Source organism: Falco biarmicus, chromosome 4 (genome assembly GCF_023638135.1).
Source record: "Falco biarmicus isolate bFalBia1 chromosome 4, bFalBia1.pri, whole genome shotgun sequence".
Classification (NCBI taxonomy): Eukaryota; Metazoa; Chordata; class Aves; order Falconiformes; family Falconidae; genus Falco; species Falco biarmicus.
This window is the reverse complement of record NC_079291.1, coordinates 23,936,549-23,952,522: the sequence shown is the minus strand read 5'-3', so window position 1 is coordinate 23,952,522 and position 15,974 is coordinate 23,936,549. Positions and strand designations below refer to the sequence as shown.

Genomic DNA, 15,974 nt, shown 5'->3' with positions numbered 1-15,974 from the left:
ATTTTTATAGGCAGCTAGCAAAGCTCACTTTATTTTGAAATGCTAAGAAAAGACATCTGCTCTTTGGTTTCCTCCTTCCATTTTTCTGAAAATATTTGGTACATCAGAAGCACAAAGATACACATTGTCCCACCTACGTGACAAAACACTGTGGTAAAACACTTTGTCAGTGACCTCTCAGGCTGAACAATTTCTCTCTACCACTACCTGTTTTTAATTACTCCAAAAATCTGGCTGAAGTTTGGAACCCCTTTCTCCAGGCAGTGCATTTAAGAGGCTTATAGGCAGCTGGCTTATTTTTGAGAAGCGCATTCAAAGACTTCAAATCCTGAAGGTTTATGAGAAATTTTTAACAATGAAGGGTATCTGCACTTCTTACTCATGCAAACCTTCTCAAATAAGCAGTTGAAGAATTTTCCATTCTAAGTATTGTCAGAATGGATTCAGAATGGCAGATCTGGTCTCTAGTTGCTTTTCTTGCCGCTCTTCCAGCATCCAGCTGGCAATGGGGAAAAGCTAAGCGATACTTTCGGGATTGATGCATTTAATGGCCTCCATTTCTTTTTTTTTTCCTGGACAAAACTTAGCAGAGAAAAAATTTCAAAATACAAGTAATGGGTTTATTTTCAAATTTTATCATTCTGATATTTACCTAAACTGGATTTTAACAAGGACATCACTACTTAATTATCCAAGAGTAGATTCAGAGGAAAAGCACATTAAAAAGGTGTTCAGGCCACCAGCTGATCAAAATGGCATCAAAAAAGGATTATAAGCTTGCCATAAATATTACAGAGTTGGTTCTCCTTTCTCTGCAATAGGATTAGTAGCCACTGCCAGGCCAGGCAAAGGTAGGAAAGGCCAGGCTCAGGAGAACGGTTCTGACAGACAGTTGGAAAACCTCCTCTGTCCTCACGGGGAGTGACACTCCCAAGCCCCTGTGTGCAGGCGGGTCTGGAAGACGGTACGGGCAGCTCAAGTTCAAGTCCTGCTGAGCAATGGCACTAACTCCATCAGTCAGGAGGTGAACTGCATCTCCGAGGCTTCCCCTGCGCCCCACCTCCCAGAAGAATGAAGCAAGTCTCCATCCAGAGGGTAGGAAAGCTGGATACCACCATTTACACCTACTTCATCTCCAGCTTTAGGGCTCACGTGCAGATCACCTAAGTGAGTAGCTGCTGAAGCTTCTGTCAACACGGCTGTAAAAACTGCCCTGATGCACACGCCCAGGGGCTGCAGCGAGTGTCCCTGGCTCACATGGACCTATGCTGGCTGCATAAGGCTACTGCACAGGAAGGCTCAGAGCTTCTATTTCCTTTTGATCCTGTGCTTCACACTTCTCTCTCTGGCAGGCACCACTCTCAAATCGTTATAATAAAAGTGCAATACACACATGCAGGCATAAAACTGAAATAAAAAGAGAGGTCAGTAAAGTTCTAGTTATGAAAAGTTTATTTCAAGTCTAATGAAATGCTGTGTTACTATTTTTCAAGTGAAAGAGAGGTGTGAAGGTCACCAAATGGGTTCAAGAAGTAACCGAAAAGGGTTTGTTATTTAGAGATTAACAGAGCCAAATGCCTTATTGCTCATTGCTACTACATATTTTTCTAGTTTAATTACTAGCAAAACCTTATCCTTTAAACAACTTCCTAAAAACCTACTGTATTAAAGCCAATTAAGATGAAAACAAACAGTAATTATTAGATCTAACCCTGTTGATATTTTTTGTTTCTAAAAGAAGATTCACCTCTATCACAATTACTTGTCTGATGGGTATCAATCTCTTTTAGTACTGAATCTTTCATTACCTCTCATCAAAATGAGGTAAATAGCAACCCCCAGGACTATTCATTTTCCAAACTGCTTACTTGAGTCCCAGCTCAACCTCATTCATGCAGACAGACGGCAAAGGTAAGAAATCCAGAGAGCCAGAATGAGTAATGCATGCTTCGACAAACACGTACTCTCAGGGATGTGGGGCAGACACATAACCTGTAGTTCCTCCAACCAGGTGGTAATATGTTCTTTATCGCACACTAATCAACACACATTCCATACACATCACTTATGCCACAAAAAAATGAGTTTATTACTATCTTGGAACAATCAAGAAATAGATTGTGACATCTCTTTTTGTTAACAAACAATGCAGTAAGAACACACATCTGTAACAGTGCGGTACAAAAGGCCTTATCTATCTTGGGCTACGTGCAGGAACTGAAGGAGAGATCCCATCAATCAAGGAACATTAATATAGGATAAAGTGCTGAGAGTTCAGGAATCACTGGAGATTCTTGTGGGAAGAGCCTTCACATAACAGAGGAGGGAGTAAGGGATAGGGGCAGATGATAACAATGACATTTCTTATTGGCATAAATTAGGAACAAATTAAATACCTTCTTTGGGATGGCTGCATTAAAGCCGAAACTTTATCATCAAAGAATTTCTTCATAGCAAATCTGTCTAGAGCTTGATCAGCACTGTCAAAACAGAGACACAGATACCATGTTATTCCAGTTCAGGGTTATCTTGGAAATTCAGCAGGTTACTGCTTGAAATATGCCAAAATATTTGGAAGGAAAAAGAAGGAAAGGAAGAAAAAGAAAATAAAGGAGCACCTAACTAGGAACTCTGGCACTTACAAGTCAGACAAGAACTTTTTTTCCACTGACACCTTCTCATTCCACACCTTGAGGCAGTTTCCTTCCTGAGGCAAAGCACCTACTCCCTTATTCAATTAACTGAATTGCGTATTTCCAATGTGAATATGTCAAAGTCGTAATGCAATAAACTTTAGCAAAGCCAAGCAGCTCAGGCTCCAAAAGAAGGATACTTGCCATAATTTCCTGAGAGTGCCACTGGGGAGCTCTCTCTGTGAAATACAAATTTATTCTCTTTTTAAGAGGGAAGCAGCAACATTACGGAGATAAAAGCCACTGCCAAGCTCTAACCGTAGTACAGTACATGAGGTGCAAAGGATGCCGGACCGGAGGATCGTTTAAGCAGTCAAACAATACACTTAGCCTTTGTTTCTTGTTCCCTGAGCCACCAAAGGAGAGAATGTTTAAAATAAAAGTGTCAATCTTTTGAAAAAGAAACATTTTGCATCAGACAACCACAAACTCAGCAAATGCACAATTTAGAGCAACATATTCAGAAAAATACATTTCCTTCCATTCTCTATCCAGAATGGTTTTCTGATGTAGGTTTTCTGCCTGTATGCGAAGAAAGGCAAGAGGGTACAGAAAAAAGAAAGGGCCAAAAATCAGTATCAATTTAATCACATATGCCAAGTAACATGCTATGCTGGTTCTGTTGTATCTGTACCAGATAAAACAATGTGTCTCTAACAGATGTAGCTGACTGTGTTAATTAACATCAGGACAGAAAAAAAACATAAGTTTCAAATGAATTACACTCAGGAATCTCTATTTTTAAAGTCCACTTTTAGTTCAGCCTAAGTGAGTTCCGAGGAAAAAAAGCCTTGCGAAGTAAAGATATGCATATCAGGCTAAAAAAGGAATTTATACCTATTCCAAAAATGAATCAGGAGTTACTGATTGTCTTGACAGGGTGCCAGACAAGGCTAAGTCACAGCTTTCCTTCATGGATGTTAAAGATCACATCATGTGTGCTTAGAATATCCTCAATGCAAAAATTCTCTTCTTCACCTAATCTATCATACGTCTTCACACATCTTCCCCACACTACCACCCCGAATTTAGGCAACCCACTTGTAGCTGGCCAAAGACTGCTAGTACTTTACTTGTTAAAACAGAGTTTGCCAACTATTACAAAGAGCTCTGTTTTCCCTCGTTAAATTTAATGCCACATTATTCCTTCCCAGATGAGAAAAACAGATACTTATAACAAATAACTAAAAGGGAATTGCATCATAAGGCTTTTTCACTAAGCCTAGTTTTTTTGGCATGTGCATACAGACAGTTAGGAACTTTATTGAGCATGAACATCCTCAAAGTCTTCTGACACAGCCGCCAGCACCCTCAACAGCAGCACCTGCAGTAATTTCTGCTCCTAAGAAGTTGCCATGCACCACTTCCAGAGTCTTGATAATGCCAAGAATACAGAAAACCTCGCTGGAAAACTTCCCCAACCTCATTCTTACACAGAAAAGGTCAGTTTTGGATAGGAGCTGACAGATACCCAGAAGTTTAAAGGAGGCCTTCCAAACTCAGTCCTCCCCTGCAACCTCACTATAGGAATCCTGAATGTGTTTGGGGGAAAAGATGACACCTTTCATCATCACTGGGCTTTACAGTCACACCCAGGTGTTGTTCTGTTATGGTATTACTACAATGCATTTACGGCCAGGTACCACCTTTAAGGATGACACAAAATTGCAACACTGAAATCACAACACAGTGCTGTACTATCCTCACATGACAGATTTTTGTCATTCACAATACTTCTTAACAAAATATAAAATTGTGGCAATCGCTCTTCCAATTACTACTTGAAGATAGATGTATTTATTTTTTCAGCACACATTGGGGTGTATTATGCACTTGATTTCCTACTCTACAATTACCTGTCCACCACGCTTACCAGAGCGAACACCAGATTATTTTCGGAGATGCTGGTTTTACTGAAATCCATGAGTAACTTGGCACCAGCCTATAGGGATTGCAGACTTCATCCACTACTAGTATTCAATCAAATCTATTACTGACAGACTGGTGTGAATTCAGAACCAAATTTGATTTAACTATGACCTTTACAGTGAATTTTTATTTTAATACATTTATATATGTATATATAAAAGAGATCAAGGGAAAATAATCTGATTAAAAACCAAACCCCCCAAAATATATCACATTTCATCCCTTTGAGACCATTTATCAAATTTTATCTTTGTTGAAAAATAGTCAATTGTCATAATTTGAGCACTCTAAAACAATTAAAACCAAGTAATCAGACACCTATTATTAGAACGGACTTCAAGATAAAGTCTAGATTATTTCTTCAACTGCATTCTGCACCTGGATCAATGTCTATGAATTCCCTATTCAGATATTACTTGCAGATTCTAATACCTATTTTCCTTAAGTACTTTTGAATCAATGAGAAACTATTCCTGAAGGATGTGGCAGACAAATGGGTTTAATAGACTAAAGATGGTACCATTATATACAAATGTTTTCTTGCACACTTCTTCATTCACTTCAGAAGACCCTTTAGAGATTTTTCCTGCAGAATCACTGAATATCTCAGATGAGAAGGGACCTTAGGGTGTCTTCCCCCTAGTCCAACCTCCTGCTGAAAGCAGGACAGTTTTCCTGTAGTCATGAAAGCCATGTGTTTAAAGACATGCTTCAAGGCTCATTGAGAAGAAAACCTGACAAATCTTAACTGACAAACAGTACTGCAATTAAAATGCATCTTTTTCTGATGCTTCCTTAATTGTAAAAGGACACCTAATATGCATTATTCACAACTTACCTTGCAGAAACATTGGTGAAGTGCATATATGACGATATGACAACGCCTATCCTTCCTTTTCCTCCCTGTATTAGCAAAAAGGAGATGATAACTTATCTATTTGTTACATTATTAGGCATTATATTGACCCATACTAAACAGAACTTACAAGACAAGAGATTCAGAGATTCCTTTTGCTCATGCATCTCCTGTGCTGTTGGAAAGGTGGTAATGAGGGGAAGCAGCTTCTCTGTCTATACAAGCTGGCTGAGAAGTGACATAAAAAACACTAGGTAGGATTTCTATGTTGCGTGCCTGTCAAGTCTTACTGACCGAGAGGAAATTATTTTTTAAAAAAAATAAAAATCTTTATCAGTAGTAGAAATATTGTATCAACTATTATAATTTTTACATTATTTCTTCCAGAGATCATTCACAGTAAGTCTAAACGATGTTGCAATTCTTGGCACAAAATGCTATAAAATACCTATTTTGGAAAGCATATGAGTTTCCAACAGGTTTGGGCATTTTTACCTCCCCAGCACTTGAGACTCATAACAACTCTTTTTCTACGGATAATCTAAAAAATGTTCCAAAGTCTTATTAAATATCTACATGACACAGATTCAGTACAATTTACCAAGCAGTAGTTCTCACAGATTTCAAAACCGTTTCAGTGTCTCAGCTGATATAAGTTGCTCTATTTATATTTGTGGTTGGAAACTTTAAAGTAGTTATCGAAAGGCATTAATCAACAATATGCCTTACCAATTTGTATATAGAATACCTAGGAATACTTTGCCACCTTTTCTTTTGTCCCATGTATGGGTCATTCTCCTGGCTGCAGTCCTGCAGCTACTAAGAACTCAGCCGTGTCTCACACGAGCACAGCATTTTGCCTGCGAGCAGTTCAGGAGTGGGGACTACACAATCTGACTCAAAGAAAAGTTTTGGTCCCATTATCACCCTCATTCTGTTTAGAGTAGCGTCTGCCAGCAATACAGATTTGCCGCAAGTGTCACCAGCACAGCTACCAACTCTGTTCTACATTCGTTTTGTCTGTGTCTAATTAAGGCTTGTCCTTACTTCTTTTTATCACGAGCAAGCAAGGAGAAGTAACGCTGGGCAACGGCAGCTTTGCTGGAAGGCACTGCAACACTGCTGGTGGGCGGGACCTGCCAGTAGCACCCAGAAGGTACCCAACACCCTCATTTCCTACAACCACACAACAGTCTAAATGGATGATCCATGAGATGTCGCACATCCTTATCCAACAACAAAACCCACGAATGTCACAGAACATGAAAAGCTTCTACAGAGTTTGTTATTGAGCTGGAAAAACCTCAATACGCTTACAGAAGTAGGACTGACCTTCAGAGGAAGCGAACTAATGTCACTGCACGTGATACCCAGAGCAGAGGCTAGAACCCTGCGTACCGTAAAAAGCAATCTGTAACAAGCATGCAAGGTCAGCAGATTTAAGCTTACTTAAATCAACTGCAGATTTGGCACGCTGTTTCCATCACCGAAAACAGATCAAACTTCAGTTGTTTTTATTTTTTAAAATGAGTAAGAATAAAGGACAAGGTTCTTGAGAATGAACACAAACGGATAGGTGATGTGCATGCACAGAGCTCACTTACTCTGCAGTGGATCACCACCACGTGCTGAAGGTCACTGTTCAGCCAGGACTCCATAGCCTTGCAGATGGTGCACACCTTATTGAGAGGTGGAGCATGGAGATCAGGCCACCCCACATCCATAATCTGCAATTAAATAAATAACATTCACAAGAGATGCCTCGACTCTAATACTACATCTTAAAATTTGGCTTCAAATAATTGTGATGGTGAAGAGCCTCCACGTTTTTTTTCTAACCCCAGAAAATCATGTCATTCAAATGCCATCATGTAACTAAACTATGCTTAAGGGGAAAGAAGGGGATTTATATGTTGGGGTTTTTTTAAGATACTGGTACTTTTATAAAAACAAACAACTCCCCCTGCAAGTGACATCATTTCTGAAGATCCTGATTTCTTGAAGAATTTTCTATTGGAAATTCAGGTATTTTATAATGGTAAAATATTCAGAATGTCAAAATTAGGACAAAGAATGTTAGCTGGTCTGGTCCAGTATTTTGTGGTTGTTTTTATTTAATGTACAATTTATTTCTTTCATGTGCCACAGATCGACATTTCAAAATTTTGTTATTATTTTCTGTGCAACTTTAGTCACTATATAATAATGTTTACAAAACCTATTACTATTATAGGCGTACTTAACCCTAACAAAACCACTAACCATGAACAACTTAAACCTCTCATGATCAATAAAGAATTCAAAAGGTCAAAATTAAGAGTTCTTTTAATACTTCCCTCAGATAGAGTATATCTCTGCTGTTATAAATATACATCTGTGCTACCCTGGCCTTATAATAGCTGCTGAAGAGTACCTGCATATAATTTTTTACAACAAACGAACACAAGAGCTGGTGAGGAAGAACAAAAGACAGACATCACCAGCGCCCGTCCTTAGGTCTCTGCTGTGCAGGGAAGCAACAATGGCACATAGTACAAAAGGAGAGTCCAGATCTGAACTGAGTTCACCAGCTTCAGCTACCAGACTGCACGTTACAGCACGTAACCCCTAGCATCCTCCAACTGCACAAAGAAAGTACACTTGGAGTAAAATTCGCATCACTCAAAGGGAGTTTTCCAGTGGTCACGACAGGCTTCAGGTTCTGGGTGCGAAGTCTAAGAAAACAAAGGAGCAGTGACATAAAGCGCTGACCTAATGGACACAACACAGTGCTGGGGAAAAAAGAAAAAGGGATGCGCATGGGATTTTCTGTTGTCTTCCAGAAGTTGCTCCCTTACTCTGTCTATCTCACACGCATAGCTTCAGGGCTTATCAGGCCATTTAAGCTGCACTTAACACTGGAGAGGCACACTATGGAAGACAACCAGTACCTTTGGGTTAAGCTTGGCGAGGTCATATCTCTTTTCAGAGAGGTTTAACACCTGTTCAGAAAGAAAGAAAAAATACCAGCCATCAAGACTTCATAATTTATGTAGTAAATAGCTGTATTTGAAACACATGAAAATTAGCAGAAACTACAGTGTTGAGACTTCAGGATTGCCTACTGTTTTAGTAAACTAAATTAACGTGAAGTCAAGTAGCACTAGCAAATGTATTTTAGGTATTCAGTTAATACATGCTAAAACTGAAGATGAAACTAAATGCACATTTTGAAAAAGGGCAATTAAAATTCTGCTGTGTTTCATTTATTTCACATGGCTTTATTTTAGTCGGAGGTATACTGAGAGACCTGGGCACACGCAAAATAACTGCACAGCATGAGATTTAATACAGAAAAGTCTGGGAGGGTGCTACGGCCTGAAATGTTTGAATTTGAGTGCCTGGTGAGAAAACATTGGTCTTTTCAAACTTCACAGGGTAGATATGGCATAACTGTTTAACTACAGCTTAGCCTGTGAGATCTTGAGCTCCTCTGTCAACCCAGCAGTTGGCGATCATGCACTCAGTGCTTCACAAGGAACAGTTAAAGAGACAGACTGCTAAATGAACATAAATAAAAATAAAGCAGCCTATACAAGTATATCTGACTTCCATTAGGAAGTACTTTAAATCGGTAGCAATCAATAACAAAAAGGTGAAATATCAATGCTCAACAACTGAAGCGATGCTATTGAGGCAGATTCTCTTTCATGGCCTGGCTATTTCACATCACAATGAGTGTATAGATGTGTATAGATGACATTCACAATCATTTTAACCATCTCACTGCACTGCCAGAACGAGATAAACAGACCGTAAATACGAGAGAGAGGTCAAGAGGTCCATTATACAGTTTACTACTACCCAAGGTCAATTTAAGAACCCTTTTCTGAGGTGTATCATCATGTTTGGCAGTATTCAGCACTCTCAGCAGCAGCCTCATCAAAGGAGCCAAGACACAAACAGGCTGAAGAAACAACATCATTTTGCTTCTACAAGCTGGTGCCAGCTGCTCACTGATGTGTTACTTAAGTCGAATATGAAACCCCAACACAGCGGAAGCAGGAAGACATTATAGCATGTTTAGGAAAAAGTACACTTTCTGAACAAGAAATTCATCCAAAGGAGGAAGAAATCCCCAAATTAACAAAGTACCCAAGAAACAGGTTCTGTTTCAAGCTGCCTAAGGTTCTGGAATCACACATGACATCAAGCATAAAGGATGTACACCACTCATTAACCTCAAAACCCCAAAGAAAGCATAGAACATCTTTATATGATTAGGAACATGGTCTTTATTCCAAGATATTGTTTGCATTTTAAATAGATTACTGATGAAAAGCTAAAGAGCAATCAAAAATTCATGTGTGCGATGACTGTATTATTTGGGATCAGAAAGATATACCAACATTTCCAATTAAGACTACAGTCATCCTTCCAGAAATACCAACTGTAATTTAACAGGAATGAAACCACAAGTGTCTTATACAACTGACTCACAAAAAATTCTGTAATTTTCTATCAGTCTTAACATTTACAAAACATTTTAGTGGATAGTTGTATTTCTCAGTACAGGATTCTTAAAATCAGCGTTAAAGATATGTTAAGAGGTCAATTACCTAAAATTTTACACACACACACACACAAAAAAAAAAGTGCTATTTGGTGAGAAGTCTTTTTTATTCATCTTTCTTCTTGTATTTGTATGTAAGATTAGTTTAAAATTCCAGTGTCCCCAGACAGAGCCCTGTTCATGACAGGTATTTGTCACTGCTGGATCACATACTGAACTCAAAGGCGCTGCTGCACCCAAGTCCCTGTCGAGCTACAGAGACCAAACTGAGATACCCCAGGAGTCCTATCAGCTCAGAATACACACCAGAAGGTACAGAAACCAACATTTCACATACAACAATAAAACAAGAGGTCACCAAAGTCTTTGAAGAGAAGCAAAGCATATACTATGAATAGATGTCACTGTGCTGGTTGTGGCTGGGACAGAGTTAATTTTCCTCGCAGCAGCTACTACGGGGCTATGTTTTGGATCTGTGCTGGGAACAGCGTTGATAACGCAGAGATGTTTTCATTACTGCTGAGGGTGCCTGCACAGAGCCGAGGGCTGTTCTGCCTCTCACCCCACCCGCAGCGAGCAGGCTGGGGGGCACAAGGGGCTGGGAGGGGCACGGCTGGGACAGCTGCCCCCAGCAGACCCATGCATAGGGTCTGTTGCATAGGACACCATGCTCAGCACAAAGCTGGGGGAAGAAGAGGGAAGGGGGGGACATTCAGAGTGATGGCGTTTGCCTTCCCAAGCCCCTGCTGGGCATGCGGGAGCCCTGCCGCCAGGAGGGGGGCTGAGCCCCTCGTGCCCATGGGAGGCGGTGGGTGAACCCCCCCTTTTGCCGTGCTGTGCGCGCGGCTCCTGCTTTACCCATTAACCTGTCTTTATCTCAACCCACGGGTTTTCCCACCTTTACTCTTCTGATTCTCTCCCCTATCCCACTGGGGGGGAGAGAGCGAGTGGCTGCGTGGGGCTTAGTTGCCAGCTGGGGTTAACCCATGACACAGGTGAAGATTAACTCCATCCTTTTTAGCCCCTTTTTGGCATATCCTAACCTACCCATTCTGGTACAAGAAAGGCACATTACCCTTTAGTTCTATGAAACTTAAAATGATTTTGCCCTAAATTTTACAACTTCATCTAATGAATAAAAATGAACTAAGATAAGCGGGGAAAAAGAAACACTTCCCCCTCATACAGAGCAGAGAAAAAACGTCCCCCTCCCCCCTTCCCATATGATTTAATATTGAACTGGGAAGTAGCTTTTACTATTAAGATAATATTAGTTCTCTCACTCTGCTGAATGTTAAGCAACACCATAGAACAAAAATAAGGAGACCTTTTAACTGGAGAAAGAGACTCTTGTGAAGGTACTAAAGGGTCTTGGATTTGGTCGGCTTCTTCGTCAGATGACCAGAAATAGAAAATCCCATACCAAAGAACAGAAACAAATAGCATGTAGCTGACAATTTTGGAAAGCAAAACATGAACTGTGCTCACACAACGGAAAGTACTGACTGGGAATGATTCACCAGTCTACAGCCCATTCCATTAAGGAGAACAGGCTGGGAAAGCAGGCCAGCAAAACCCTTCTACCAGGTGACAGCAAACTCCTAGCTGAAAACAATGGTAGCCCTGTGTTGAATAAAGAGCAGGGCAAAGAGGAAGGTGGCCAAAACAAGACATAAGCTAAAATTAACAAATAGTTCCAACCAGTAAAGTGACACCAACACACTAGTGTTACCTCATCATTTATACATGCAGGACCAAGGAAATGCACAGCAGTGATATTAATCTAACCCAGCAACAAATATGAATATGCTAAGACTGCAGTGTAACCACTGAAATATAAATATATAAATTGTAGCAGTGGCTTTGGGGGTTTGTCTCACTTTTTCAAAAGAACTGACCATGAATTTAGACAATTAACAGTATTTACTTTCAGATTCTTTACGCCTTTGACATAAATGAGTTACTGTTCATCAGCTGCTGTGTACACCCCTGTGTAGATACCTCTCTAGCTATTTTAGAATAGTTTACTCCACAAAAAACTTTATTAGCTTTTGGTCACTGTGGATAAAAATGTAGTTGGAGCACACTAATACAGCAGCAGACAGGAGTACGGTAACTTGCTCATTTATTACCACTCTAAATCAGTATCAAGAGAACTGCTTTGTCAACTGTAAGCAATAAACACTGCAATAAAACCTGTCCAAGACACCAAAAAAACCATACATATTTATCTATTTTAAACAAAAAAACATTCAGTTTTAGGAAATGAACACAAAATCAGAAGTCTACAGACAAGCTTATCATGGATTGCTTTTAGTCAAAAGCTCAAAATATCTGAATGACTGTGCATTATGCCGCTCTACAAGTGCAATGCATGGCAAAAGTTTGAGTCAAAATAGCATGACAAATACATTCCTGATGAAGCTGATCAAAACAGCAACATAATGGTGAGTTTATTTTTGCAAACTGAATTTTTCAATTGACAGCAACTGTGCCATTTACACTGCTTTTTGCTGTCTGACAGATGTTTTCACTGTTTGTATTTGGAAAGTACCAGCGTAAAACAGCACTCACTTGGAATGGAGCCTTTGAATTGTGCAACAACATATGCATTCCTTCGTAACCAAGAGACAATTTTATTAGGAAATAAAAGGACATTTCAGTCTATCCTTTAAGCCTCCTTACTTATGAAAGGTTTGGGGTTTCAAATAAACTTTTATTGCAGAAAGAATCCATCAAAGAGAATGTGCTGCACAAAAGTAAACTTATCAATGCACTACTGTGTCTCGGCCACCTTAAAAACTACTTTATTAACAGGTGTATTATAGAATATTTCATATCTCTCATTTCTTTCTTTTCTCTAATCCAGTGATTCTGAGAATCCATGATTAATATCAAAAAGTAATAAGCATGAAAGAGAGTGGCCTCCAGATGCTCCAGGGGAGGTTTAGATCAGACATGAGGAAACATGTCTTCACTGAAAGGGTTGTCAAGCATTGGAACAGGCTACCCAGGGAAGCTGAGTCACCGCCCCTGGAGGTATTTAAAAGACATGTAGATGTGGCACTTAGGGACACGTGTTAGTGGCAGACAGGGCAGTGTTAGGTTAACAGTTGAACTCTATGATATTAAGTGTCTTTTCCAACCTAAATTGTTCTATTTTGTGATTGAAAAAGTCTTTTGCTACATTTGACATAAAAGTTTGCTTGTTGTAACAGCCAATTTCTAAAAGCTATCAGCTTTCTAAGAACAGGCTTTTACAACTCTGCATGAATGAATTTTGACATATCGTTGGATTCTTTCGGAGTAACATCATCTTTAATTTCTCAACATAACGTGACTTCCCTCTTGCTGACTAAGCCACACACATAAAACCAGAATAAACTGATGGTGGTACTACACAGGTACTACAAAAATTCATTTTTGAAGTTTTTTTGTCTGTTGGAGAAAAGTCACATTTCTTCTAGGAACCAAAGTCTTCTAGGAAACTTTTTTTTTTTAGGACAACAAAGCAGAGAAAAACTCACTGCAAGCTCTGGATAGACTTCCATCTCTCTATTAAGGACTCTAGTCTTAGACTGTCAAAGTATAATCCTCTACTGTTAGGGGAAATGTGATACTTAAAGAGTTTTTGTTCATACTCTTCATAACAAAGCCTCAAACAGGCAACAACTCAATGCTTTGGGTGCACCATTCCTCCTTCTCTGTCCTTACCATCAACTATAGTAGCAACAATTTAACATACATAAAAATCCAGAGGGAGAACAGCTAAGAATGACAAATGCTGATTTGCAGTATACATTCTGCTAGCTGAGACCCTGACCCAATGAAAGAGTAAAACTTCTTATCAACCTCAGCAGCACTGCTCACTTGCATACTTCTCTTGGGGTGGGGGTGTGTGTTGGGGTGGCTGCTGCTGCTGCTATACACATGCCTCTTAAGCAGACCGGTCTTTGAAACACAATAAACAAATGATAGTTTAAAAATGAGCTCTCTGGATCTACAGCGTAGCTGTGGTTTGCCAGGTTATCTTACAAATTTACAGAAACTCATTTGGAGCAGATGGCATCAAACCCCCTTTTGACCAAGCCAGCCAATTTCCAAAGTACTCATTAGACTATAAATTAATAAATAGAACAAAGATAAAACAAACCCCAAAAGACCCTACAGTTCTAAACTTTGACAGAGAAACTGACTGCAATCGCACATAGAGTGACGGCACCCTAAACAAGGCTCACCATATACCAGATTTTTGTAATACAAACAGGTATTCAGTGAGATTTAACTGGACTGAGACTACAAGCTTATTTCATAAATACCAAAACACTGCTGTCACATGGCAAAGGCCATGGAGAACAGGCAAATTTGAACCAGTAAAGCTTTACATACAGGTCACCTTCAAACTGTTACTGTCTTGTGCCTTACAAGATACCAGCGCCTGATAGGAGGGGAGTCAAGGGCAAGAAGAAAGCAGCATCCTGAGGACATCAGACCACATTACAAGTACTACAAGTGCAACTTGAGGACAACAGCTGCTTCATAATGCTTCTATGACACCTCAGTTTGTGAGCAAAAGATAAATGTATTTAAATCATTAGGTGGAATCTTTCCAGAAACTAAATTTCCACCTCAAGTCAAGTACATGCCCCCAAAGCCACAGATTTCCTTATAATAGTTCACACATGCTACCTAAAAAGACAATAGAAGACAAAAGCAAATAAAATATCGTCCCTGTTTTAAATTCACCTTCACAGAACAAGCTGAGACAATACATGCCACAGAGTTTAGATGCATTAGCCAGAAAAGAGCACAGGAGATTAACAGATTGCATCATCATTTAAAAAAAATTTTGCACACGGAGCTCATTATATATTTGCTTACAGTCCCTACAGAAAAATCAAACAGCAGAGAAAAAAATGCATCTAAATCAAGTTAATAAGAAAGAGCTGGACAAAACACACAAACAGCAACCCTACTTTTCATGTTGCTTCACAATATAGAGACAGCCGTGACGATGAGAGACCATCAGATACCCAGTTGAGGACCCAGATGTAGCCGCTGCTAGACAAAAGAACACACTCCACATTGTAGGGTATGTACCTTTCAAAAGCCTGCTTTGGACAATGAAAATAGTTTAATTATTCTACAGCATTTGATTACGTGCTATCACAACAGCAACTGCAGTGCCACCAGCAGAAAAGTGCTTTTAGTACTTAGTGCTTAGAACACTACTGAAAATCTTTCTCTTGCTTGCAAAGCTGTAAAGGAGGACCAAAGAGGTTTTAGATGAGTGACTTTCAGTTTGTAATGGTAATGTGGACATACAAGTGGTCTTTCTGCAGGACAGAAAATGATGTATCACAAAACACTGATCCTACACGTACCAAGTAATTATCCCCATGTTTGGATTTGAGCATTCGAGTTACATCTTGTAGATTGTGAAGGTATGTTTCCTCAGAAGAGCTAGCAGGAAAGGATACAGCAATGATCCGCTCTGTGATGTAAGTGAGGTCAAGTTCATAGCCTTCCTCCATAATGTGATCAAAGTCTGCACTTCTGTGAAGAAATTAGATGTGGCAGTTCAGAGCATAGCAGCTGAGAACAAATATAGCATATTAATGAGAAGAAACTGCAACTTCGACTCGCAGAGTCAAACATCTGATGTTTCCAGTATTTTCATTACAATTGCAACTTATTAAATGCCTACAGAGCTCAAATTATTCAGTTCAGTACACAAATGGAGTTAGCCAAACAGGGTTGTCCACATTAAAACTATAGTGAAAAAATCTCTGCAACCAATAATGTAGAAAGGCAGTAAAACTAGTGCAACAAATCTGGGAGTTAAATAAAAACCATATAGGTACTTATGTCTCCACAAATCTTTTCGGTAGAATTCTGCAAATGCTTTACAAATTGGTAGATTCATCAGTGACCTGTAAAACAC

General features: G+C 39.5%; 1 protein-coding gene across 13 annotated transcripts in view; it reads right to left on the bottom strand.

The window, feature by feature from the left end:
• The window catches only part of TNS3 (tensin 3), a 281,293-nt gene that overhangs the window by 99,368 nt on the left and 165,951 nt on the right, over positions 1 to 15,974 (bottom strand). For all 13 annotated transcript variants that reach the window (XM_056338690.1, XM_056338693.1, XM_056338703.1 and 10 more), the window contains 5 exons: positions 15,415 to 15,586; positions 8,409 to 8,459; positions 7,083 to 7,205; positions 5,461 to 5,525; positions 2,397 to 2,480 (listed from right to left, as the gene is read on the bottom strand). In XM_056338690.1, coding sequence (XP_056194665.1) covers positions 2,397 to 2,480; positions 5,461 to 5,525; positions 7,083 to 7,205; positions 8,409 to 8,459; positions 15,415 to 15,586 — 495 coding nt within the window. The remainder of the gene's footprint in view (positions 1 to 2,396; positions 2,481 to 5,460; positions 5,526 to 7,082; positions 7,206 to 8,408; positions 8,460 to 15,414; positions 15,587 to 15,974) is intronic.